The following is a 27,535-nucleotide window of genomic DNA, read 5'->3' as shown; positions in this document are numbered from 1 at the left end:
TCCGATTTAATTTAAGCTCAAACAAATTCCCTTTTGATAATACTTTATGAAAGTTGGCTAAATCATTCTCAGTATAATAATGCAAAGTGAACAATGCCAGAACTTTGAATATTTAATGTATGAGAAAAATAAAACTCAAAGATCTCTTTACGCATTAAGTGTTTTAATTCCTCAAGTCTGTGGGAAACTAAACTTCCCTTGTCCACAACATGTTTGTGAGGATTTTCTAAGGAACTGTTTTGTGAGAGCAATGCCAAGGGCATGAAAAGGTAACCTGCAAATCTTTCTAAAAGGAGACTGTTCTCCTAAACCAAACCAGAAACAAGAGGGCTGATAACAACTTTCATTGTGAGATGTATATTTACTTTGCTGCAGCTACCCATTTTGCTTAAACATATATTTTTGCAGGACTTTCAAAATGAATCATATTGACCATAACAGCTGTACACTTGGAAAACCAATAACTATGGAAAAAGTATACTTATTAATATTTTTATAGAAAAAGTCTGTATTAAAAAAAACTTTATCATGATGTTAGACATAGTCACAGCAGGTGCAACTTCACGAAGCTTTTAATATAGCCTATTCCTGATGCTTGTAATTGTCATATGTTTGCTCTCTAAAAATTAGCTACTTATTTCACAACAACAAATAGTTTGAACCACACATAAAATGAATTTGAATCAAGGTTCTTTGCACTTTATGCTGACTTATATGCAGTTATTATAGTTTTCCGTTTTCTAATTAGTATGTATTTTTATTTTGTTTTGGTTTGCCAAGCGGATTTTCTTATTTCAGTTAAGCTTTTATTTTTTAAAAATGCTTAGTTTTTATTTTAGTTTTTATTAGTGTCAATGTTAGTTTTAGTGTTTTTGAATATTATTGTATGGAGGGCATGTGTCGAAGGCAAGATTTTTAATTTTTAATTTTATTTTAGTTAGTTTTTGAATTTTTAGTTAGTTTTTACTTGTATCTTTTTTTCTTATCAAAAACCGAAATATGTTTTTAGTTAACCAAAATAATTTTTTCACATGTTTTTTTGGTTTTTAGTTTAATTTTAGTTAACTATAATAACGTTGCTTATATACAAATCTATTTTGCATTCAACCTGACCGCGAGCGTTTCTTCCTTGCTCGCTTTGTCCTGAGGTGGAATGAGCGTGACGTCAAAACGTCATCACGCAGAGTACTCGCGCTCAACACAACGAGGCACGTTCGTTTCGGTTTGTTTTCACGGTGGAGGCTGAATGACAGAGCACGGCTGAAGTTGAGTTAAAGTGAGGCGATTCTGTGAAAAGTAAAGTTTTAACTGTGGGCAGCTGAAGACACAGGGCGAGGAATTTGTTCACAGACGGGGCAAAACGTATGTATTTTTATTCCATCGGTTAATACACTGTCTAAGCTCAGACTAGCTGTGTAGCTAACGTTAGCCTCTGAGCATGCAGCATCCCTTGTGGGGAGTTGATGACGACAGGGTAGGAAAATAACACATATAGTCGATTTGTGATCCAAGTGATTGAATGCGGTTTTTTTTAGTAAGGGCATAATTCTTCAAAGCAAGCTTTTTCTAACTGTACTTAGTGCAGCATTGTATCTGAAAAGTCTGATAGCTTATTAGTTTGAAAATGTCATTTACTAATAAATGAGATAATATTGCGCCTGTAGCTCTGGTTTGAAACCACCAGATGTGCAGTTTAAAAACGAGCATGCACACAAAAACAACAGGGAGGATGCAACACATAGCAAGCCCTTTAGTAATCAAGAATACCTGAAGCTGACTGGAGAGGGATTTGCACTTGCACAAACCTAGAAGAACTCCACAGTTCACACCAAATAAATACATGAGTGAAACATTTTGGTAGATTATTTTATGACATGATTAGCAGCATTAATGTGTACCTATTATTATACTTGAATAGTGGTATGATTTTTTAGCGAAAGGGCCGGTTTAATTTTCATATGAGATAATAAACTCTAGGTGTAATAGAAAATGCAATTTGAAGAATTTATCTTAGGTCTACAGAAATTGTGATAGTCATTGTAAGCATAGTTGCATGGTGTATAAAGTTCCAGATGTATATTTTGCTGTGGGAAACTAAACCTGTCCACAACATGTGGCAGATAATTAATATTTAAAATATTGTGTTTAAAATTTTTAAAAATCTGCAAATACTCTTGCATTGTAAACTCCATGTACATATTTTTGTCTTTTTTTTTTCTGTGCAGGGTTAACAAAATGTCTGAGTCTGTCATCAGATCGAAACAAGCTCAGAGAGAAGTCAATGGAATTCCAACAGAAGTCGTCTGTACAGAGTTCAGTAATTACATATTTGTAGTTCTCACTCAGTATGGCAAAATTGGGACATTGATCTCTGTCACACCCGACTCCAGATCTAATGATCTAACCACCCCAACGTTCTCTACAAAAGTACTGCTGGGCAAAGATGAGGTACACTGGCTGAAATTGTTCACACAAATATCGTGTCAGTGTGATGCAAACTTGTTCACGGGACATCAGGCAGACTTGTTGCAACACAGGGTATCTCATTTCATGCCGTTAAAGGGCAAATGAGATTGATTCTTGACTGCTCAGGCGGATTGTGGCGAAATTAGATGTGTGCAGGCCTGAAGCTCAGTGGTCTGTTAAGATTTACTCAAGAAAACCTATTTCATCTCTGCATGAGCATGTCATTTTCTCACAGTCACACATTGCAGGAGAAGTAGTATCAGTGTCTTATTGGATTAATACAAAGTTTACTTGCTTATGAATACTTTTTTTGTTATTTTTGCTCCTCTAACCATTTTAAATGGTGATACTTGCAATGCTTGTTTCTTGTAAAGTGAACAACTGTTTTAGATCGAGTGAGAAAGTACATAGAGGTCATTACACAGGCTTTCTGTGCGTTTTGAAGTTTACAGTCATGACACAGAAAATTAAAGTGTGTTGTATGATTTCCCTGCAGGGGAACCTCAACAAATGAATTAGCTGTAGTCATAATGTGTGTGATTTAAGCGAACTGAACAAATAATGCTTTGGTGATAATCTAATGCCTGATTTTTCTCTTTCCAGCCTCTGACACATGTCTGTGCCAAAAACCTGGCAATGTTCGTGTCGCAGGAATCTGGCAACCGGCCTGTCTTGCTGGGACTGGCACTGAAGGATTCCTCCATAGATGCAATAAAACAAATTAAAGAGATGATCAAAAGTTGTCAAGTCTGGTAGGAAGTAATTAAAACGGACATGAAGCCTGTAGGCGGCGTAAAATACAGCTCGTCTGGATACACTGTCACGTTTTATCTCTGCATCTTTTTTAAAATGAAACTCCTCCAAAAATTAATCTGATTAAAACAATTATGTCTCCAAGACATAAATGTGCAGAGCAGATTGTCTTCCACAAAACATAATTTATGAAACGCATAATTAACTGTTTGTTAAAAAGAAAGATTTTCTGCATGTTGTTTTCCTTTCAAAAGCTCAAAGTGTGCTAAGTGATGGTTTGCAAAATGATGTCATCGCTGTATATTTTTTTCATTATTAACACTCTGGATTATTTTTGTCATCATCCTCAGAACTTTGTACTTTTGTGAAAAAAAGCCTTTTATAGAACATATGATTCATTTGTATTTAAAGATGCATATGAGCTTGGTTAAGATAAGAGCCTTGGTTTTGTCAAGTACATTTTGTTATTTGTTTCTATAACATCTCACTACTTGAGCTTTGATATTAGAACAATAGCTAACTTTTATATGCATTAAATGTAATTAATATGCTCAATTTTGTTTTGCTTGGTCAATTTTTTTGGTTTAAATGTAAGATGGGAGTAAGAAAAGCCTTTAGATGTCTTATCCTGGACCTATAGACCAAACCCCTGAAATATTCATTTAATTTCAGAGAAAAATGACCAGCTTTCTTAAAAGATTATTTTATTATAGCCATCTAAAAATTATTTTATTTTCTGACAGTAATATACAAATACTACATTTTTGTTACATTTGTGAAGTTGTATAGTCAAGTCCATAAATATTTGGAAACTTCACTTCACTTCGCTTCACTCCCACAGGGCATTTTAAGTCAAGCAGTGAAATTGTGATTGAAGTGCAGACTGTCAACTTTAATTCAAGTGGTTTTACGAAATGATTTGCAATTGGTTTTCTGTCTTTTTGATTTGCAACTATTTAGGAGTTAGGCCTTGGATAAAAGTGCCTCTCCCACTTTCAGAGGCTTAAAATGCAGTTAGTGACTGACTGAAGTATTGAACCCACGGACATTACCAAATGTTTCTCACCTTGAGATGCTCTTCCAGACTTTTAGTTACATTCAGTTACTGCCTTTTTGCATTCAGTTTTGTCTTCAGTAGTGCAACAGCATGCTCCATGGGGTTGAGATCAGGTGACTGGCTTGCACGCTGAATATCCCATGACTTTGCCTTGAAAAACTCTTAGTTTGCTTTTGCAGTATTCTTTGGGTCATTATCCATTTGTACTGTGAAGCACTGTCTGATCAGTTTTGCAGCATTTGGCTGGATCTGAGCAGAGTATAACTCTATACGTTTCACAATTCATCCTGCTACTTCTATCATATCTTGATTGTTTGATTGAAATGGGAATGGGACAAAACTGTGGTGGCATAGAGAGAGAAAATTACAAAAATACTGAATTATCCTAAAACATAAATGTATATAATCTATAACTCAGAATATACATTTCAAGAATGTAATGTTTACATGTTCTGTTGAAATCAATGTAGCAAAAATATAAATGCACCTTATTTATTAAAGCAATTTGCATATTTATGTCCAATTTTCAATGTTAGTATCTTAATCCAAATTTCATCCTAAGACATGAAACTAAAACCCTCACAGACTAGCATTACATAACCAGTTCGCACAGCAGTAGTGCCTGAGTGTGTGAATTTGTAAGTGCATCAAATGAAACTAAAAGGAATGCCATCTTATATTTTTAACCTTCTTCATGGAAGAAAACTTTTAACTACCTGTTTTCTGAGTTGAGCATATTCCAGGCTCTTGCTTTACAAAAGAATATCTTTCTCATGTTTACAAAAGATTAAGCAGACATTTCAATGGTGTATTAAATTAAAACGTGATGAATTCCTTGTGTTTCTCCTAAATCAAACAATTTGTGCCTTTCTAATGTTTTTGTTTTCATTCACGTTCAATAAGAACTTGCCTCAAAAAATATGATTTAAATAAACTGAAATACTGAAACTGCATTGTCGACATAAAAACTGACCACAAAAAGCCCATCTGAGAAAACCCAACCCATGTAATCTCACTGTTCTGTTTCATAGGTCTGCAGTCAGTATAAATATAACAAAAGTACTTTTGTTATTTTTTTCCCTTTTATAATAATAGGGACTTATCTTGTCTGAAATAAATAAAGGTGATATAATATCACTTGATTACCAAGGCTGGAATTTAGAAAAGAAATGAACTTAAATAAAAATGGTTGCTTTCCATTTAAAGAGATGATCAATTTTAACTCTTGCACTTGTTAAGGGTAAGTATTATTAGCATTTTCTCAGCAACGCCATAATGCAAATTGAGATACACTACAGCCCTCTTCACTTTGATCATTTTATTATAGCTAATTATCTTTGTATAGCAAGACAGTTTTCTAAATCAACGTTACAAAGTGCTTCTCACAGGGCAACAACATCATTACCACCCGATTTTACTAAAGTGCTGTGGTCATAGTTTGCCTGTGGGTTAAACAACTTGTTGCAGTTTCAAAATATATTCATAAATTAACTAAAGTTAGTATAAGATTGAAAACAAAGCAGCAACTGAATTCTTTCCTGTTACGTTTTTTTTGGTTTTATTTTTTTAATTAATGATATTTTTCACTGTTATTCACTTTTATTCCAGCCAACATAGTTTAAATGAGTCACATCAACAATGTCCGCTGTCACATTATCAAGTAAAATAAAGCACAAGCATTTTTGGAGCACTGGGCGTTATTTTCTTTCACAGCTTTTATTGCCCTCATGATTCTTTATACTAACGTCAAGGAAAACTTATTAGGAAAAGACAAAGACAACATTTTTTAAATATTCAGTCACAAGTTGTGAGTTCATAAAAATAGTATGAACAGGTACTGAATAGCACTTTTTGTCATATAACCCGATGTTCCCTTAATGAGGCCAGGTCATATTTTACATATTTTATTATCTTCATAGCCAAGTAACCTTCCTCAAATTCCTCCTATAGGGTCTGCCTTGAAGAGAAGACAAGAAGTAACTATAAATTTATCAACTTTTGTCAAAGCATCATCATTAAATAAAACATCTAAAGACATGAATAATGTAGAACTAGAAATAGAACATAATAAAGCACTGCGTTTATCCAATTTCCTGTTGTTTCATGTAACTTTGCATAGGGGCGCTGCTCATTGATGAGAGGCTAGTAGAGCTTAAGTGCACTTGAGCATTCATCTAAATCCATCAGAGAATACATCTCATCTTTGAATCTTATCTTAGATTTTTCCCCATAAACAGGGCAGAAGGCAGAGCCCATAGAAACGGAAAGTCAATAACAAAAACTTTACAATAATATGACAACGTAAAGAATAAGATGATGTTTGTCTAATTATACAAAACCAGCACCAAGGTGTCACTGAGTTTGTTGGTCCAGGCTCCTTTAAAGAAAGTCCTGCCACCGTCTATGTGATCTTGCAGCAACAGTCAGTGGTCTTGTTATACATGATGTATATAATATGAGAGGAGGCCGGCAAATGCTGCTACAGTCGGTGCAATCATCCAGTTCACCAATAATTCTTGGGGTCTGGGTGCATATCCTTGGCTGTGTCACAGATGATGATGATGGGTGATCCTGATGTGCCTTTGACGTAACCACTGAACTCTATGCGAACCTCTGCCTCTAGCCTCAGGTGTAAGCGCACCTGTGAGCGGAAATGTGCCGCACTTTCTGTCACTGAAGTAACGTGATGACGACAGGCGTCAAGTCCAGGTCACGTGAACCTTCCACCTGTAAACCTGTTGATTTGTGCCGCTTCCCAGAGTCGCCACTCGAGGATACGTTCAAATCTCTGCTGTTTATAATTTTATTTGTTATTTCGCGGCATCTCGCAGTAAATTCGGGTTCTATCGCAACATTTGTATACTCTATAGAAGCATTTTTTATGCTCTCCGACTGTGTGGACTTCGACCTCTGCGAGACACCTGCCTCAAACAAGGAAGTCTAGTTTGTTGACTGCGTCGCGGATGAAGTCAACGAGCGGTTAGTAAATGGGCCTAAATTGTCACGTTTAGCTGTTCTGAAAATATATTTCACCCTTAAAGCTCGTCGTGTAATTTTGGCTCGTGGACAGTGACTTCTAAACGCGATAAAGCTACTTCCGCCCTCTCCGGGACAAGGAGATCTCTTTGTTGACTGTAAAGAAGGTACGAGTCGATAAGATCATTTGAACCACATTCATCTCTTTTCTTTAAAAATGGCACATCTTGTGTCCGTTTAGCAAACACTATTGCCTTTTTTGTCTTGTGCCTAATGGGCAGCATACAGTCACTCAGTCAAACACAGAGGGGCCGTGTGCTCACTGTAAAAAAAACTAAACCGACTTGGCGTGTTTTCTTTCTGTTTCAGATGAACCTTTCTTCGGAAGACATGGCTTCATTAACCGAAAATAATTCGTCTGCCCTGGATGCTTCAAAATCAGGCATGTCCAACATGACCATTATTGTATCAGGCAACGGAGCAATCATACAGAATGGGATGTTTTTAAACACAGTGGCTGCCCAGGTCCTTTCAGGGATATTCGTCTGGTCTGCCTTGCTAATAACTTGTCACCAGGTGAGTATGCACCATTTCACAAAAGGCTTTCATGTAAATCACTGTAAATACGTGAAAAGAACTAAAATCACTGCATTACAAAGCATCACACGCTCAAAGATGCAAATGCATAAAGAGTTCAGCTCACCATTTTAGTGTAACAGAAACAGATGTGCTGCACTTCCCTGTCCAGAGGACAGAAACAAATTATTCTATTCCTAAAGGCTTATTAGTGCACTGACTTCACTGTCCCTGCTTTTACTGTTTATTTGTTTTGGTTCTCACCCTGGCACTTTCTTATCTAATTTAAAGGTATTACTTTATTCCCATGCAAGCAAGTAATTTAGTCCCTAACTTGCTTGGACTTCCTCACTTGTTGTGAGTGTGAGCGTTGTTTTACTTTTTAGTTGTTGTTGACTACTAGATTAAAACTGACAAAAATACCCAAGCTTATTACAGGACAATGAATGCACAGTGAGCCCTCTCTGTATGGGTAAGAACATGGCCACGATGAATGAGTGGCTCACAACAGACTACCTTTACCCAGAAACCATTTTATCACTGCTGCAAAGAAGTGTTTCCGCATGTGTGGTTGATGTGCCCGCTGTGCTGAGATGATAGCTGATCATTATGGTTTTTTTTCACTCATAGTGAATGCTAAAGAGTGCTATGCACCATCAGCAGGGAAACCAACTGATTTTTTTAAAATAACATATTCCACATTATAAAGGAAGAGGATTTTGTGCTCATGTTCACTGATCTTATAGCCTAAATACTGATTATGCACCCATCCAGAATCATTGGACTAAATGTATACAGTGTCATATTTATATTATGTAGTGTGATGAATAAAAGACACGTTATTTATTTAGATAAATAAGTTTGCGACATAGAGAGCATTAAAATGTTGCAATCAGTGATCCAAAAGCAATCTGTGTTTAGGGACTTGTGACACAGTATCGACCCAATTGGTTTTCTATCTTTTTAATATAGTACATGTTTGGCCAAACACTTACCAGCAAGACATCTTAATTGAACAAATAAACAACAAGTGTTCCACAGGGAGGATGCTGGCTTGTAACCGACATCCTTTGTGTAGCACAGGAGGGAATAAAATGGTCTGCAGGAGGAGTGTTGCAATGCTAGTGGTGTTTCATCTGACTCCGCTCCAGAGGATTGCTATAGACTCTTAAACTCACATTCTGAATACTAAACACATATCGACGATGGCCTTAGATCCTCTGCTATAATGTTTCCAGTGCATTTTGGAGTAGCAATCTGTGAAGTTTGTGTGTGTATGGTGGGCTTATTGGTCCCTTTGAAACGTGAAGCATTTGGGATTAAGAACATCAGACTGAATTTATGTCATGTTTTATGACTGTATTATGTGTTCCAGGAGGCATTCTCCTTTAGCTACCATGTATACTTTAGATTCAGTCCTGTTCTAGTTTATTTGTGTATTCATTTTTCCCTTATCCATACTGTGGGCTGAAGCCATTTTTCATCACACAACTACGATTTGCCTGCGGAGTCAGAAAGGATATATATTTCTGTGTTTTAAAGCAAATTTAGGGCATCATTCTACAGTCTGCTTCACTATATGTGAAATGATGGCCACTGTTTTCACAGTAATCAGCCTTTAATGTGTAGGCTGAAATGGGGATGTGCTGAGTAAAGTGCTATAAGTGAGATTTTTAGATCCATTCATGCCATTTTTTTGCATTCATGTGGAAAAAAAAAAATTAAATTGGTAATAATTTTCTCAATTTCCTACAGCGCTGCAAAATGCTTTTAAACACACCCATTACCACGTACACTGAAGGGTTGTCACAAACACCAGTGCCGTCACCAGTCAAAGCACTCATCTTTCTGGCTTTGCATAAATTTGTGACAAAAATGACTGAAAATGATATATCTGAAGGATTTCTTTTTTATGCTCTACACAAGGTTAGAGTTCATTTAATGTAGAGAAAGTTCTGTGATCCACAGACTAGTTGTGTGCTTGTCTAAGGTGAAGTTGTAATTATTTTCTGTATCAGTTAATGTGGCAGTTATTTTTTTGAGTGACTGGATTTGTCAATTTGTCTTGATAAGATACCCCAAAATTATATTAAAAAAATCTCATCACAGCTTTTCTAATGTTCAACAATGTTTGTTTTAAAGTCTTTAGTAACCTTTTAAATTGAAGCTATTCAGTTAACAATTTAAAAAGATCAAAAATAATGGACTAAATGGATTAATTCTTATATAGTGCCTTTCTACTCTCCCAGAGCACTCAAAGCACTTTATACAACATTCAACCATTCACAGAAGCACTTTCTATCCTTTAAGTGCTTTCTAGCTAACATTCACATACTGTATATTCATATTCCGATGGATGCATCAGAGAACAACTTGTGGTTAGTGCCTTGCCCAAGGATATTTGGCATGCAGACTGGGGGAGTTGGGGGAACAAACCATCACCCTTCCACTCCACCTAATGAGCTACAGCCAATCCAGAAATAACCACAAAAATAATCATACAAATATTGGAGGCGGTATGGTCAGAGTTGAAATAATGATGTTTTTATTTTTAGGCTAAATTGACTTGAGCTTGGTGGGATTAATTGGATTACCTCTCATATAGAGGTAGCTGACTGATGAGTCATAAGTGTCTGCGTTTACTGAGGAAATTTAAACTGCTAGTCCTTTTTTCTTCTTCAAATTGTCATTTTATGAAGAATGAATCTTGAGTTATTACCAGAAAATGTCGTCTCTCTTTATTCTTTAATAATCACTCTACTTTAAGAGGTCTTTGTGCTTGACTGCATCCATTTTCAGCAATAGTATAGCAATACCGAGGAGATAATTTGACTAATTTTTCAGTGAAATTTAATTTTTTAGCTGAAGAGACACTACTACAGATATAACTCTTCCATATTTCCCAACAGTTTTACTGTCGATTTGTTAATCTTGACAGTCTTAGCCACTGTGGTTACGTATTAGCGTTGCATTACCCAAGAGCTCTGAAAGGAAGAACCTTCCTCAGACTTTCCACTACTTATCTAACAGATATGTGTTTTATTTCCATTTTATTTATTTAAGAGCAGACTGGAAAATGCCAATCCCTTTCTTAACCATATTAACAGTAGTAATCAATAAATGTGACTCACTGGTGTAATAATTGTTCCGTGTTTATGTAAAGCTTTGTCTAAAAGCTAAAGGTCACTGATAAGAATGATAGCTGAATTGTCTGCCATATGGTGCATGTGTTAGTTTACGTGTCGTCAACCATGTTTATAGAGGCAACTGTGTGTGTATGTATGTGTATGCACATGTGTGTAAAAATAATAAGTTAAGACTTTTTACCAGTTTGTTAAAACAAAGTCCAGATAGCGAACATATACTTAAGTTGGAGCTCCTCAATGTAAGGTGTGGTTAGTAATCTAGTAGCAGGAATGTTCTGGGAGGGTGTGGGAGGGTGGATTATCTTTCTTTATTCTAGACAACATGCCTCTGTCCTTTTGTATTCCATTGTGGCAGTCACAAGATAAAGTGCCGCAAGAAATAACACCATACAGATTAAAAAGAAAAAGATGACATGGTTGCACTCAGGAGTTTGATATGTCTGTGTTCACTCTTTGTGATATGTCTTGTCTGTTCTATAGAAACAAAAGGAACATTAGTTATTATCGGTATAAGAGTGTCTGATAAGCTTAAAGTTGACACTTACACATCACTAACTTCCTTTTTTAAGACATTTTCAAAAAGTGAGTTACAGTTTTATTAAGTTTGTTATCAGTATACATGACTTCTGACAAGAAGTATGGGAGCCCTATGGAATTAGCTGGTCATAAAATGTGACATGATTTTCAATAGCCGCTAAAAACCACGTACTTGTGGTTTTGTAGCCCAGAACTCACTTCTAGGTAGAGTACCCGCAGTACTAAATGGTCTCCACCTAGTGACAACCTCTCTAACTGGGCTCATTAGTAAATTTTAACTCTTGTTTTTTTATGTAAATATAGTTGATGCTCATAAGTTTAGTAACTGTTTTGACCAAGAAATATCAATGGATGCTGTGTAGCAAATGGTTTGCTTTGCTTGTGGCTTTTTTTTTTTCCTTCTTTAGCTCCAATGCACACCTACAATTTTGTTTCATTGATTAGACTCCAACTTTGCAAGCTCCTCACTCCAATATGCTAATTTGGGTGTTATTATACGTCTTTAGACACTTTTTGGATGTTTAAATAATACATTTAAGCAAGAGAACCCTTTTTGCTTCAAATTGTTGGTAATTAATTACAGTAATTGTAAGGTTAGTTGGGCATTTTGTGTTTTTACTGTTGTCTAGGTAAAAAGTAACTTTGAAAATGGCACTACAAGCGCTTGTAAATTAAAATGGCTTTAGATAGACTTTTTCTAGTTACAAGATATTGAAAAAAAATATGTTAATTGAAAATCAAGAACCTTTACATCGCAGTTACTGAAGTTACAGTTGCGTGATAAAGTGTTTGCCCCTTCCTGATTTCCTAGTGTTTTGCATATGTGTCACACTTAAATGTTTCAGATCATTAAACAAATTTTATTTTACACAAAGATGGCCTGAATAAATACACAATGCAGTGTTTAAATGATGATTTCACTGATTAAGGGAGAAAGGTTATCCAAACCTACCTGGTCCTGTGTGAAATATGTCATTGCGCTTATGTTAAATTGTGAATTTACTGTGATTAACCACATTTTATGGAAAACTGAGTTCATTTTCACTAAACACACTCAGGCCTGATTACTGGAAGACTGTAAAAACAAGAAATCATTGAATAAAACCTTTCTGGCAAAGTTGAGCAGGCTAAAAGATCTCAAAAGCAACACATCATGCTGTGATCTAAAGAAAAACCTGAGAAACAAAGTCACTGACATCTATCAGTCTGTAAAGGGTTACAAAGCAATTTCTACGGCTTTGGAACTCCAGTGAACCATGGTGAGAGCCATTATCCACAAATGGAGAAAACTTGGAACAGTGATGAACCTTCCCAGAAATGACCAGCCTACTAAAATTGCTCCAAGAGCACATTGACAGCTCATCCAGGAGGTCACAGAATAACCCAGAACAGCATGAAAGAACCGCAGGCTTCACATGTCTCAGTTAAGGTCAGAGTTCATGATTCAACAACAAATAAGAGAATGGGCAAAAATGGCATCCATTGGAGAACTCCAAGGATATAACCACTGCTGAACAAAAAGAATGCGCAGGCTCATCTCACATCTGCCAAAAAACAAATGGATGATCCCAGAGATTTTGGGAAAATATTCTGTTCACTGACAAAGGTTTACATCTTTTGGAAGGTTTATCCTATTACATCTGGCGGAAAGTAACGCGGCATTTCAGAAAAGGAACGTCATACCAGAATTAAAAACATGAGTAGGTCAAAATTCCTCTGCAGTGTTGTCAAAGACTCATCAAACAGTTGTTGCTGCTGAGGGTGGTCAAACCAGTTATTAGGTTCAGAGTGTATTTTGTGTTTACCTTTTTTAATCTTTGTCTAATATTTAAATTTGTTTGATGATCTAAAACATTTAAATGTGATAACAAGCAAAAAAATAAAAAATCAGAAAGGGAGGGGGGGGGACTTTTTCTCACTACTATATATTAGTACTAACAGCCATTGTTTAGCTGCTTATTAAAGGCGTTATCATTATATTACCACAGAACCTGTGAACAAGTTTTTCTTATACAAAACAGACTCGTTTTAATCTGATATAAGTATAAACATTGGGTTTTGTTGTGTTCAATTGCTCCTATGATTATAAGTTTGACAAGACTGTATCAATTTAAATTTCAGTGATACAAACAGTTGGGATATAACCACCACCATATTTCCCAACTGCTTTATGTTGCAGCATTTTGCTGTGGATTTCTTAATCTTGATGGTACTAGACAGTACTTCCGTGGTGGCATTGCATTACGTCACCTTTAGAGCATCAAAAGGAACAATTACACTTAACATTTTTTCATAACATAAACACATAGTAAAACCCAGTCACTTTCTTAACTTTATTATCCATACTTCATTTTAAGTAGGTGCTTTGAACATGACTGTTTTACATGATTGTAAAACTATCCTGTCAGGTGATGATTTTTATATAAAGTCTAAAAACTACAGCTGAGTTGTCTGCCATGTGATATGTGTGTGTTGCCAGATACACTACATCCCATTTTAAATATAATTCAATTGAAACCAAGTCCAGTTACCGATCATAGTGTTAAGAGCTGTACAATGTAAGGTGTGGTCAGTAACTTTGTTTGGGGAGGTCATTAAAATGGGTGTTGGGTAATTTCTCTTTATTTTACACAACATGCTTCTAGTATTTCATTGTGGCAGACAGAACAGTCAGGGCAAGATACAATGTGGCGAGGAATACCATCCAGATTAAAAAGAAAATGGTGACATGGTTGCTCCTGGGAGCCTGGCATTTTAGTGTTTACACTCTTGTGGTTTATATTGTTTCTTCTCTGTAGAAAAATAGAATTAGAATAGAATAGAATTCAACTTTATTGTCATTGCACATGTCACAGGTACAGGGCAACGAAATGCAGTTTGCATCCATCCAGAAGTGCTTTAGCCATGATATACATATATTACAATATATATTAGCAATAATATAGATATGTAAGTATATTACAGAAAAAAAATGAATTAGTTATCACCCCTATGTTACCATTCTCCACTACAGATGTCTGATAAGCTGAAAAGCTTGATAAGTAACCATAAAGTAAAAACTTCAAAGTCCAAAGACATTAAACAATGGTGAGTTACAGTTTTATTAAGTTTATTATCAGTATGCAGTGATTAAAAAAATCTAAGCCTTATGGAGGCTGAATTGACTCTTGAAATACCTGGTCATAAAATGTGATATGATCTTCATCTCTGCTACTGATATACATAAACATATTGATTTTAAGCTAATAACATACTGACATTTAACATATAAAACTTGGTGTTTTGAATGATCTAAATCATACCAATAAATCATCTCCACTTAATAACAACCCTGTTGTAAATCCTTAACCCTTTTCATGTTTATGCTAAGTCTAGTGACTATTCTAATAAATATCAACAGATGTTTGTGAGTAGCAAGTGGTTTGTTCGTCTCTGTTTTGTACTCTAGGTTTGCCAACTCCTCACTCCTTATGTGGATGTCATTAGCGTAGTTGTCTGCACACTTTCTAGTGTTCTATTAGTATTTAAATGATGGATTCAGTATATACAAAATCTCTTTTTGGCCAGCATCTTCATTACAATTGATATATTTTTAACTTAAAGTTAAATTTAGAGTTAACAAATTGTTAAAGAATTTATCAGTCAATTCAAAAGGTGAAAAGGAATAAATGTCAAACTGCATATTCTGTTCTTGATTTACATAGAAAGATAGATGGTTTTCTACTTTGTATTTGATTCATATGAATGTAAATATGTGTTTTCTTTGGCCAGGTAACAAGTCATTTTGACACTTCATAAATAATGAATTAAAAAAAAAAAACAATTATTTTCAAGTTGAGGTTGTAATACTCCTTATAACAGTTTTTCGTTGAACAATAAAGGCAGGTCTGAACCAATTTTCACATGTAGGCAGACATCACTTCTATAGTTATAGAAGTTATTGAATTCATAACCCTTTTTTGTGGTTCTGTATTCATGCTTGGCAATAAAAGGGTTATTTGTTTCCTAATTGTTCTCCTATGCTTTAACTATGGTTTCATTGCAGATCTATACACACCTTAGATCCTACACCGTCCCAAATGAGCAGCGCTACATCATCCGCATCCTGTTTATTGTGCCAGTTTATGCCTTTGATTCTTGGCTCAGCCTTCTTTTCATCAGCAACAACCAGTACTATGTCTACTTTGATTCTGTCCGAGACTGCTATGAAGGTAAGTATCACAAGAACCAGTACTGTGGGTGATGGTGTTCTTCATGGGCAGTCATTGTTACTTCCATGCCTTTGTTTTATATGGCTGCCAGGAGTAGAAACACAAGGAAGTAGCCAGACTAGTTTTTCACAGCAGTCGTTGTTCTCATGTGCATAGACCTCATTATTTCAGGTGTTACATTTCTAGGGTGAGTTGAATTTTTTTTGGTGAATTTGTTTTGTTCCCTGGTTTGCAGTGTTTCTGTCTTTCAGGAAAGGTAATTTATTTTGGTTTGATATTGAAAATCCTGCAGCAACTTTCAATATGCAAATCTAATTTACGGTAAACCCTGTTCTCTAGGTGGCAGTTAGGTAGAGTAGCCGCTTTCTACAGTGTACCTATAATTATGAATTGAAGTTTTGAGACTAAAGCACTTCACCGGTGGCAAAGGTGAATCATATGCAAAATGGATTACAAGTAATTTGAGAAAGAAGAAAAATAGGAAATGCATTATTCAAGCGATTAGTTTCCAGTTTGCAGGCCAATTTTGTGGCTGATTGATAGTGCGGTGCATCAGGAAGCAGGAAGACTGGAATACCACCAGCGGCTACGGCTAAAACATAATGAACCTTCTCTTGACTGGACACCATCTGCATTAGCTTCATTAATCCCTCTTTAAATAGCAACAAAGGATTAGGAAGGGATTTCCGAGACACAGAACCCTTAGAAGCTTCTTAATGTAAGGACTAAAACATTTATTGTTATAAAATGTAGGACTAATTATTTTTTATCATGTGAAAGTTTTTTCCTCTAAAATGATTTGACCTTTTTGGTGAAGTTAAACTTAAAGGTGATGGAAAATTATCCTACAGTTTAAATTATTCAGTGAAATGTGTTTGAAATTTGGTAAAAAGACAAATAACTCTTCCTTTTTTGTTACAGCTTTTGTCATTTACAATTTCCTGAGCCTGTCCTTTGAGTATTTGAGAGGAGAGAGTGCAATCATGTCAGAGATCCGAGGGAAGCCTATACAGTGAGTGCACTCAGTTCTATGTTACATGTACATGATGGAAAGCTTTTTAGTGTTAATGATTACGTTGACCTAGGAGTAATAAATACATTAGTTCACCTGGAACCAACTATAGTTGTTTTTTATGATCCCAAAAGGTCCAAAGTGCGTTTTCTACTCTTGAATTAGCATTTTGTTTGAACAGCACAGTGAAAGTGCTACCAATAAACTGCTGTGTTGTTCATAGGTCAGGCTTCTCTTTATCTCTCTGCTTTTACCCAGTCTTCATAAGCTGTGTTTATGGCTGACTCAGCCATAGGGCAGCTAGTCTGGGCCAGTTTCTCGAGTGTGTTCAGACTCTAATCTGATCTCTGTTAAATGATGGTATTTCTTGACAGAGCTGGTGGAGACAAGATGTATAATGCTTATCTTGTTTAAGGATCATTCACCCTTTAGGAATTCAATGGAAACTCTGATTTGAGCTTTGTGACATTATCAGAAGCAGCCATCAGAATAGAGCAGGGCGATATGGCCAAAAATATTTATCACGATATATATTTGAAAATTTGCGATAACGATATAACCGACGATATAATTGATGCGAGACAAAATACAACTCCACAACATTACTAGCGCAAAAAGACAACCTTCCATTTATTTTCACTTAAACAAGAAGCTGGTTTTTATGTACATTAAAGCTTTATAAAAATGTAACAGTGCAAATGCAAATTCCTTGCTGAAAGTTTAACCAAAAGGCATTTCCAGTAGAAATGGGCTGACATATCCTGAGCATAACCACGTATAATATGGTTATATGGTTAAAAAGAGGTGCTTTGCAACATTAAACTGCAGTGTGCAGTATGCATTTTTCGGACCATAAGGTGCACGGGATTATAAGGCACATTAAGCGAAACAAAGCAGTCAGATAAATCAAACTTTATTAAACTCATTCTTCTTGCTTCCTCCACTTCTGTACCATTGATTCATTAGTGTTGAATTCTCTGGCAGCTGCTCTATTCCCATGTTGTTGCAGTATATTAATGACTAACCTCGTATTGTGGATGGATTATCTCAGTTGTTCTCCTGACTGAAGTTTGGTCCGTTTACAGCATCCTGCCATGCGATTGCATTTGTCTCTAACCATGAAGAACCTTCACGTTAACTTTTATAAGTGGAAAAGTGTTAGTGTTCGTCCTCCAGCTTCACTGTTTATGTTATGCTAACATAGCTGTGTCGCTAGCGATCACGTAGCACATCATTATATACCAGCTAGCCCAACTTCAGTAACCCTACAAACGTCACTGCTGTTTAGTTTCCTGTCTTCATTTATGTTGGAAGTGATAGCAGAGCTGTACGTTTGATTTTTTTCAGAAATCTCTCAGTCAGAACATGCAATATCATGCTTAGGTAACTAGCGAGCTAACTTCCGCTAGCTTCCTGCTAACTTCTAACTCCGTTAAATGTAATAACTTTTGTTTTCATGGATGCCTGGAAGTTAAACTTTATAGTTACACCTGGTAAAGCAGCAATGCTGATCGTTTTATTAAAGATGAAAGAATTTAGACAGTTTTTAACTCTAAGTGATGCTGCAGTGTTGTTTGACCTGAAGAATACGGAGTTTAGGACCCAGATTACTCCCAGATTTAGGAGCATCTTAGTCCGACAAATATGACAATAACAACGGCCGCTTGCATGTTCTGCAAAAAAATGTGCTTTGTTGTGTATCTGACGGACAAACACCAAACCAGTTCCACATCACGGAAGTTGCACCATTTTTACAAACCAATTCTGGTTCATCTGTTTCACTCAACAATCGGCCATGTGCGTATGAAAACAAAGGCACTGCGCATGCGCGTTTTACTCCCATTCTATCGCGATATTTCATTTTCCTATCGTTGCCTAACATTATACCGGTATTACCGTGAACGGTATAATATGGCCCAGCCCTACATCAGAATATGGACACACTGCATATAAAGCTATAAATGGTTGCTGACCATGCTATAAAAGGAAAACATTGTCAGCAACAATACTCAGATAAGGTATGACATTTAAACGATCTTTAGTTTGGTTCCAATGGGCCCAAAGTCTGCCGAGAAAAAATCCCCAATACCATTACACCACCACCACCAGTTTGAAACATTGATACAAGCAGGTTGAATCGGTGCTTTCATGTTGTTTTCACCAACACCCCTACCGTCCGAAAGGTAGGAACTAAGATTCATCAGACCAGTTCTCATCTTCCAATTCTGGTGAAATTGCATCTTTGTTTCATGCTCTCCTCTGACAGCAGTGGCACCCGGTGTGTTCTTTTCCAGCAGTAGCCCATCTTCCTCAAGGTTATATGTGCTGTGCGTTCAGAGATAGCCTTGTGCATATCTTGGTTTTAACAAGTGGCTGTTTGAGTTGTTGTTGCCTTTTTCAACTTCAGGCAGTTGGGCCATTTTACCTGGCATCAACAAGACATTTTCACCCAGAGAATTGACATTTATTGGATATTTTCGTTTTTGGACCAGTCTCTGTAAATCGTAGAGATGCAGGAAAATCTCAGGAGATGGGCGATTTTTGAAATATTCAGTCCAGCTGCTGTTACCAACAACCATGCCAAGCTCAAATTCTCTTAAAGCACTACTCTTTACATTCTAATGATTGAATGGAGAAGAGAAGATGAATTTAAACAGGTTATCCTGTGCTTGTCTACATGCCTAAATGCATTGGATTGCTGCAACGCCATTGGTTGATTTAGATATTTGAGTTAAACAGTTGAAAAATTAAAAATAAAAATATTAAAAATAAAAAAGATATATACCTATATAGGTAGATATAGATATGTATAGATCCTCATGATCCAGGTGATACCTTCTAATGTGTTTTTCTGTCAAACCAATGATCCAAAGCCCAAATATACTCAGTTCACAGTAATCTAAAATATAGCCAGATAAAATGTAAAATCTCCACAAAAGCTTGAACAAATTGATGTCTTAAGTTTTTGTTTGAAAAATATCTTTTGTGTACTTTGCTTGATTTTGTTATCAGACATTTCAGTATTGACACAACTTAAAAACTCCTCATGTTCTGTTGACTTGACAGATCAAGTTGTCTGTATGGTACCTGCTGCCTCGTTGGAATGAGCTACTCCATTGGCTTTTTGAGATTCTGCAAACAGGTAAGCTTCAATCATGCTTTTATCTCTGCTCTAAACACTCTCCTTCGGGCCTCTGAAATAAACTCGCACGAAGTGAAAACAAGAATACATCCAAAAAAAAGAAAACGAAAACCCTTCACTGCGAGTTATTATTCACTTCAAGTCTTCAGACTGCTTAAAAATGACAGCTGTTATAATTGGCTCTGTGTTTTTTCAGAGGATAACATCCATTGGTTACAAAAAGGAAAACAAAAGCAATCGAGGCCAGGTGAAAGCAGTTTGATAATAAACACAGAGCGATGATATGAGCTGTCAGCGCAGTGCTTCATCCCAGTGTCTTGGGATGCTGCACAAGCTTCCAGTCTAACACTGATGGATATTAGAACTGTCTTCAAAAGAAAATGCATAAAATGAACATTTTTTAATAAGAAGCAAGTGATAAACACTCATTGTGCCCTGGCAGAAGTCCTCCATGAAATGTTTTAAAAGGAAAATCTTGCAATTTCTTTGAGGTAAAGCTATAAACAAGATAATTCTCTACGAGGGGGTAATTAAGACAAGACAAGAAGAAGATAGATCCAGATACTCCAGTATTTTTTTTGTAATTTGTTGTGTATCGGTGAAACGTAGGCCTAGAGAAAGGGCTTAATACTAAGCTTTCTATAAATCTAGCACCTTACAACTGATTAAATTCTGTTTTGCTTATGTAAACCAAAGCAAAGTCATTGACAGTTGCTCCAAACAAGCTTAAGTGGCTGCCATACATATTAATATATTTGAACTAAATCACTGAAGCACTTCATATCAATCACACAAAGCTGTGGTTCAGAATAAGAAAACACTGTTCTCTGTGAGTTTCTTTACAAGAAAGTACTTAAACTGGAAGAACGTGACATCTGATAGGCCTCGATCTACATTCACGGGTGTAACGAGCATTAAAATTCTTCGCACATTTTGAGAACGCGTCAGTTTGTGATTATAAGGGGGCTTAACAAATGAAATAGTGATATGAAAAAGCAGCCTGGAGTCATGGTGTTTCTTGAAGATAAGGTTAGAGGATAAGCTGCTCTTACATCCTAAACTGTTCGATGACATTTCAGTTTTAAGTCATTTATCTCATTGTCGGATGCTTTGGGGAATCATTTTTCTTGAAACTGAGCACAAGTGAAATCCCGTGGATGTGAATTGTGGCTGTTTTGCTTCCAAATAAACAAATAAGGTGCAGTAAAACATGGTATGACCGCAAAGTGTTGTAGTTTGATCATTTTAATAGGTTGCTGTACTTAATATTCTATCAAATGTGCAAATTTGTAATCACAAGTTGAATTAGGCTGACATGAAGTCGCCCTCTGTGAGCGAATCCTTCACCAAAGCTTATGCCTTGTTTTAGAATTTGAAATGTCTGGATCTGTTTGTAAAATGAAAGATTCTTCTTTTGCCCACTGTCCTCTTCTCAACCAAGTTTCATGAAACTCAGTTTAGTAGTTTTTTGTGTAATCCTGCTGACAGACAAACGAAAAGCTCTGAAAACATACCTCCATCTCAGCTCCTTGGCAGAGGAATAACATACATCTTCAGCTTTCCAGGGCTTTGAAGAGCTTCACAATATTTTTGTGTCCTCAGCTTTACTGTTTTGATTGTTTCTTATCGCACTTCTAGTGTGTAGTGTGAAATCTACATGGTTAACACCAAACAGCAAAGAGACTCACTGACTAGTTGTTAGTCAAGATGAAAAAACATGCAGAATTACAGTGTCCTCTTACATATGTATCATGCAGTGCACTCTCACATGTATCTGAGATTAGTATTTAAGTGTATGAAGACTGTGGATTGCTTGGACTGAATTAATTTGAACCAGAAACCATGGTTGACTGTTAATCCACTGCAAACTATGGCCGTGTATTTTGTTTTCAATTTTAAGCATGGCAGGAAGTATCATGCAAATTACTTGCTTTGGGGATATTCGGGGTGACAAGCTTGCACTCGAATAGGCGTACGGTAAGTGAAAACTGCTGGTACTTGAGCTTCAAAGTAAATCGGTGTTCTAAACGATTATCGATGCCGTTTTGCCAAGCTGACCATCGTCACTGGAAATCCCTCAAGTTGAAAAGACCTGGTCTGTTGCTTTCAAGTGTAGCAGCAGTGATGGGAGTTTAGAGCAACCTCTTTCAAATTGGTTAGTTCTGGCTTCAATACACAACACAGAGAGTACCTGTCACTCTTGGGATGCATGCATGCATGCAGGTCTCAATTCGCTGCCTACTTTGTTGTTTCATCCACCTTCCATCCAGATCAGCATTAAAACATGTATCCTGTAGGTTAAATAAATAATATTTTACAATGATAAGGTGTTTTAAGTCTTTTAATAATTACAGCAATGATTTGTTGTATGAAATATGCCTGCTTGTTTTGTTGCTGAGAGCATCTGTCAGCTTGATTTAAGAGCAGTTAGCGTAGTTCAAAGACTGGATATGATAACTCTGCACAGAAACTGATGTTTAAAAACAATTTGTTGTTTTATGGGACGATGCTGCAGGACAGTTTCTTACCTTTGAGCAATTGCCCAGCAACCAGAAGAGATCCCAGGAAGTTGTTTCTCATAGCCAAAAAATGGTTCAGTGCATAACCCCTCATAAAACCATAAAACGGTTATTTGTCTTTTAACCTGTTTATTACCATGTCAGGAGATGGAATTGTGTTTTGTTTGTTTTTTTCCTTTCTTTTTTTCTTCAATTGTGTAAGCTCATACATTTATTAGCTGTACTAAATACAAACAATAACTGAATTGGTGTATACGACATATAATGTAAAAAATCATACCTTGTGAGGTGGGAAAATGGCTGGTGACGACATTAAAGGGATTGGGGATATAACAGACTGTTTTTGTCTGTCAGATGTGCAAACAGATTCTCACATCCTCCTTCATAGTTTCTTGATGTCTCATTCTGAATTACAATTTCTTCTTCAGGCGACTCTCCAGTTCTGTGTTGTCAAACCCATCATGGCAGTCATCACCATCATCCTGCAGGTCTTTGGCAAATATCACGATGGAGATTTTAAGTGAGCACCACCTCTCTTTGCATTTCCTTCTCCATGTATCATATGCTTCCTCATGATAGCCAGAAGGCTTGTTTGCTGTTTATGTGCATGGGAACAATTTGCAAATAGAGATAATTATATCACCTCTTCACAGCTGGCATGATGAAAATAGTTGAATTAAAAGTATTTATTTTAAGCTGAAACTGATGGATAGAAACTTCACATGTGCCCTGCTGCGTTTGTCCCAGTTGTGTCACATGTGTAGCCACACTCACAGCTTCAGTGGCATTGTTGATAATGTGAAGTTATTGCTTTTTGCAACTTTCCCTGAAATGTAGTGTTTTGAAATGAAAGCCCTTCATTCTTTTCCTGTTATGCTTGGAGGAGAAGCATTGCTTCATTTCACATTTTTACTTTGTCTGTCAAAAGCTGGGGATAAATTGCAGACAGAAAGATTTAATTACAGCATACTTTAGTGCTTCACATGTGCCAATAAGGTTTTTAACAGAACAAGGAGAGTGTGATATATTCAATAAAATTAGCTTTAGCATATAATCAAAAGCTATAAAATCTGCAGGCCGTAAATTCTGCCCGACTTATTTTCAGGTGCTCTTCTGTGCCTCTTGATTCACCGTCTCTCTCTGAAGATTCAGCTGTGACAACACTTGTTTCACAATGAAGCACAGAGTTCAATGAGGGCTTTTTATAGAAGTATCCAATCAGCTTTATATCATCGCCCACTTTTTAGAAGTTTAAAGTTATTATTTCTTCATATACTTCAACAGGAAAAATGGCAGTCAGAAATAAGTGTCTTTCTTCACATCTTTCTTTAGGCTCTGCAGTAAGGCTATAATGATTCACAGATTGTTTACTTATACGCTTTCAGCCAACCGTGCACGGTATACTGCATGGGAGTAATTAGTGTAGTCACAGCTGAATCCTCAGAGAGGCTCTCTAGAATGCAAAAAGGGTAAAAAGGCAGGCTGACAATCAAAAATGTCTGTTTACTGGATGCATCCTAAAAATAAGAAGGCTGTGTATATATAAAAGTCTTAACCTCTTGTTCAAAGAAGAGGACAAAAAGATGCGATATGGCTGAAATGTCCTCAAATTTAAGCCACTTCTTCTCAGTCAGCTTGAAGAGCTGAAGAAGTCAAAACCCAAATAAGTAGACACTATCAAAAGAAATCCTATATATGTTTGCAAATTTACTATGCCGTTCTTCCAACTTTCTTTTCATGCAGTGTGAATGGAGGATACCTGTATATCACAATCATCTACAATATTTCAGTCAGCCTGGCCCTCTACGCTCTATTCCTTTTCTTCTTCGCAACAAGTGACCTGCTCAGACCGTACGAACCGGTGCTCAAGTTTCTCACAATTAAATCCGTCATCTTCTTATCCTTCTGGCAAGGTAAGCTCAGTGTGCGTGTCCCCTTTTTTTCTTTTCTTTGCCAGCCTATAGAATTATATAAATTGATTTAAAAATGTTGTCTTTTTGAAGGAATGGTCCTCGCCATCCTGGAGCGCTGTGGCGTCATTCCCAATGCACTTTTCATCGACGGACACGAGGTTGGCGCCGGTACTGTGGCGGCGGGCTGGCAGAACTTTATCATCTGCATTGAGATGTTCTTTGCTGCCATTGCCCTCAGATACGCCTTCACCTGCACTGTCTACCAGGAGAAAAAAAATGAAGTGCCAGGTGAGGGATGTCGTTTTTACAGAGAACAGAGGAAACAAACAACAAACAATTGATTGTTACCTCTTGTCCTCGCCTTGAAAATCTGTTGACGTCTTCCCAGGCTAATTGCCCTTCTTCCCTAGAGAATAAGGAGTGACACTGGCCTGAAAGCCTGGGAAGTAAAAGTAATTGAATTGCCCTGTACCTCTTTAGACCAGCAACTTGGAGGAGTCACAATACCTCTGATTTAAGCGATATAGAAACTGAAATGTGTAGCTATAGATTTACACATTTGCACTTGAGTTAAATCTAGTGCAAACATGAACTATGTGACTGTTGGAGTTGCTGAGCATATAATTTGACTAATAAGTTAGAGAAAATTTGCCTTTGAGCAAACCAGAGGAAAATGAGGGGAAAGGCACTGTACTTTAAAAAGGATGAAGTGAGCGATGCTGCTTGCAAGAAAATTGCAAATAGAAGCTAAAAGATGTGTCTTCTGCCATTTTGCAATGTTTCCTGATATAGGAAATCCTACATTCCTTAAAATCCGTACTATACACAATTTCTGGAAATGCTGATGAAAAGGCATAGTTTCATTTAAACTTCTTTGAATTCAGAATTGAAATGTGGTCCACTTGGATAGAACAGTGTTTCTCTATAGAGTACCTCATTATTAGATTAGTTTTAAGTCACCCCGTTCAAGAATACAGCTGAACTTTGGGACAATAACATTCATATTTCCTCGGGTGTTGATATATGTTATTTCAGAAGTTGCCACACCCCCTGGTTTACAGTTTCACCAAACCTTGGTCAGCCATGCCTAACTACCACACCTTACGCTTCTCGTTGCACACCTTCGTAAGCCTGAGCCAGTGACCCTGAAACCAAAATCTATGTTTTTTTTTTACCAGCCCCCCACCCCCTTTTTTATTTTTTATTGTTGTCTTACAATAAACAGACAGTACAAATTAAATATTTAGTCACTTGATGGCGACAAGCCCTATTTTTGGTCACTTAACCAGATCAAAAACCATTTTGTCTCTACAATGAAATCAATACAATGATCACACAATGTTGATTGCACAGATTAGCGGATTTTTGGATGTTTTGAACATTTAGAAGTACTAACAAATTATTAAAACTGGATCCCACCAATAACTGGAATTCATTATTAAGGGTTTATTAGTTTGTTGTTGTTTTTTAAGACATGAAATTACTTTTTGTGACCAATTGCTAGCATTGCAATTGGGACGTTTTGATAGACATTATTGTCAGTACATGAAAACTCTACTCCTTTTTAAATTTTCAGTGATTTAATAAAGTATTATGCCGTTATTTAAAAAAAAAAAAAAAATGTTCACTTCCTTCACATTTATTTGCATTCAGATGGCCAAATTGATCACTTTTGTGAAATTTTTAAAGCAATTATATTGCAGTCTCATTTTGTCTGATCGTTAATGTGCCCCTGTCCTCGTTCCTGCTTTTCTACAGAAATTCTCCCACCAATGCAGAGCATTTCCAGTGGTCTGAAGGAAACGATAAACCCGGGAGACATGGTGCAGGATGCCATCCACAACTTCTCTCCAGCCTATCAGCAGTACACCCAGCAATCCACACAGGAGGTGACCCTGCCCACCACAAATGGAAAAGTGGCCACAGGCAACAAGAGCTCCCGCAAGTCTGACAAAATCATGCTGATTACATCTGATGATGAGTACTAGGCATTTTTCCAGCAAGATCCAGGTGTTTGTGCCCTTCCCACCCCTGTTGCTGACCCCCTGGAGGAACAGCTTTATCTTATAGTGCATAAAGCTGGATTGAACCCAGGTGTTTAATTTTCAGTTTCCCAGTATTTCAGATGAGCTTCCTACTTCTGTCCTGTTTCAATGCTAATTTGACCACATGATGGATTACGTATTAAAATGAATAGCTTAATAGCCAGATATCTGATCTGAGTTCATATCAGCAGTAATAATTGCATGAAAACGACATGTCGCCTTCACTCTATCAGAGAAGACTGGAGCGCTGTGTTTTATTTAAATCAAGCTGCTGGATTTTCAGCTGTGTCGCCGATGCTGATTCTGTCATTATGTCACTGCTCGCGCTCTGGCCGTCTGAAGTGTGCTCTCTCTGATTCGTGTCCGCTTCAAAGAGGAGATGATTAATGTGTGACTCCAGGTGGGAAGCAGGGAAGCCAGCGATGGCTGGGAGTGGCACTTCATGGACCGTTTCCCGCATCTGCTTGTTTGAAGTATTTGCTGAGCATTCCTCAGCACGGTTTCCTGACAAATGGAAGGATTTGTTCAAAGACACATTAGTTTTGGAGCAGGCACTTCACAATGCTTTGTGTCTACCGTAGCAGGGATAAACTGGATAAACCTGCCTCCTACAGTGTGGGAGTTACATTATTCTCATTAATTTCCTCAGTGTGCTAAAGAGTGAAACTCAGTGCAACTAGACAGCAGTTTACTAGATTCGTTTTTCACAGTTCCTGCAGCGTTGTACTTTTAGTGGCGCTTTATTTTGTTTTTTTAGGCTGACATGTGGACATCACTATTTACATTATGATTCCATGTTCCAGGGATTGTGAAATCTGTACAGAATTTGATTAGTTCGATATGATATGTTCTGTTTGGAGTATAATTTTAAAGATCCTAATAATATTTATTGTGTGTATCTCAGGCCTAGATAAAACCAAAACCTGTGCTAGGAGAAAAAGACTTTTGCTCATTTCTTTTTTTTTTTCCCCCTTCAGCAAACATGAGAGTTGTTTTAAAACAGAGGCTAACAAATGCTTGTGAATTTTTATACCCTCTTGTGCCAATAATGCCTGTCTTTCTGGGAAAGCAGAAATTAATTTACATTTGGGTATAAAAACATTCAAAATTGTTTTATTCTTGTTTCTTAATCAGCCAAATAAAATAAGAGGTTTCCTTCTCTAACTCACATGTTTTTTGTTT

The 27,535-nt window shown here is 36.7% G+C and overlaps 2 protein-coding genes across 2 annotated transcripts; both read left to right on the top strand.

Annotated features, from left to right (window-relative positions):
- The first annotated feature begins 1,185 nt into the window (after positions 1 to 1,185).
- On the top strand, positions 1,186 to 3,774 carry psmg3 (proteasome (prosome, macropain) assembly chaperone 3). The gene is made up of 3 exons (XM_085454650.1): positions 1,186 to 1,362; positions 2,226 to 2,448; positions 3,070 to 3,774. Exons 2-3 carry the CDS (start codon positions 2,236 to 2,238, stop codon positions 3,220 to 3,222), a joined length of 366 nt encoding a protein of 121 aa, XP_085310776.1. The 5' UTR covers positions 1,186 to 1,362; positions 2,226 to 2,235; the 3' UTR covers positions 3,223 to 3,774.
- A 3,194-nt stretch (positions 3,775 to 6,968) lies between these two features.
- Positions 6,969 to 27,523, top strand: tmem184a (transmembrane protein 184a). The gene is made up of 9 exons (XM_085454647.1): positions 6,969 to 7,419; positions 7,622 to 7,828; positions 15,557 to 15,722; positions 16,644 to 16,734; positions 19,801 to 19,876; positions 22,824 to 22,915; positions 24,139 to 24,308; positions 24,399 to 24,596; positions 26,067 to 27,523. Exons 2-9 carry the CDS (start codon positions 7,622 to 7,624, stop codon positions 26,294 to 26,296), a joined length of 1,230 nt encoding a protein of 409 aa, XP_085310773.1. The 5' UTR covers positions 6,969 to 7,419; the 3' UTR covers positions 26,297 to 27,523.
- Positions 27,524 to 27,535: the final 12 nt, after the last annotated feature.

The sequence above is a fragment of the Copadichromis virginalis genome, linkage group LG4 (assembly GCF_057382275.1).
Source record: "Copadichromis virginalis isolate Kocher_CV1m ecotype Utaka linkage group LG4, C_Virginalis_male_GT1.1, whole genome shotgun sequence".
NCBI lineage: Eukaryota > Metazoa > Chordata > Actinopteri > Cichliformes > Cichlidae > Copadichromis > Copadichromis virginalis.
This window is presented reverse-complemented; position numbering and strand designations above follow the sequence as displayed.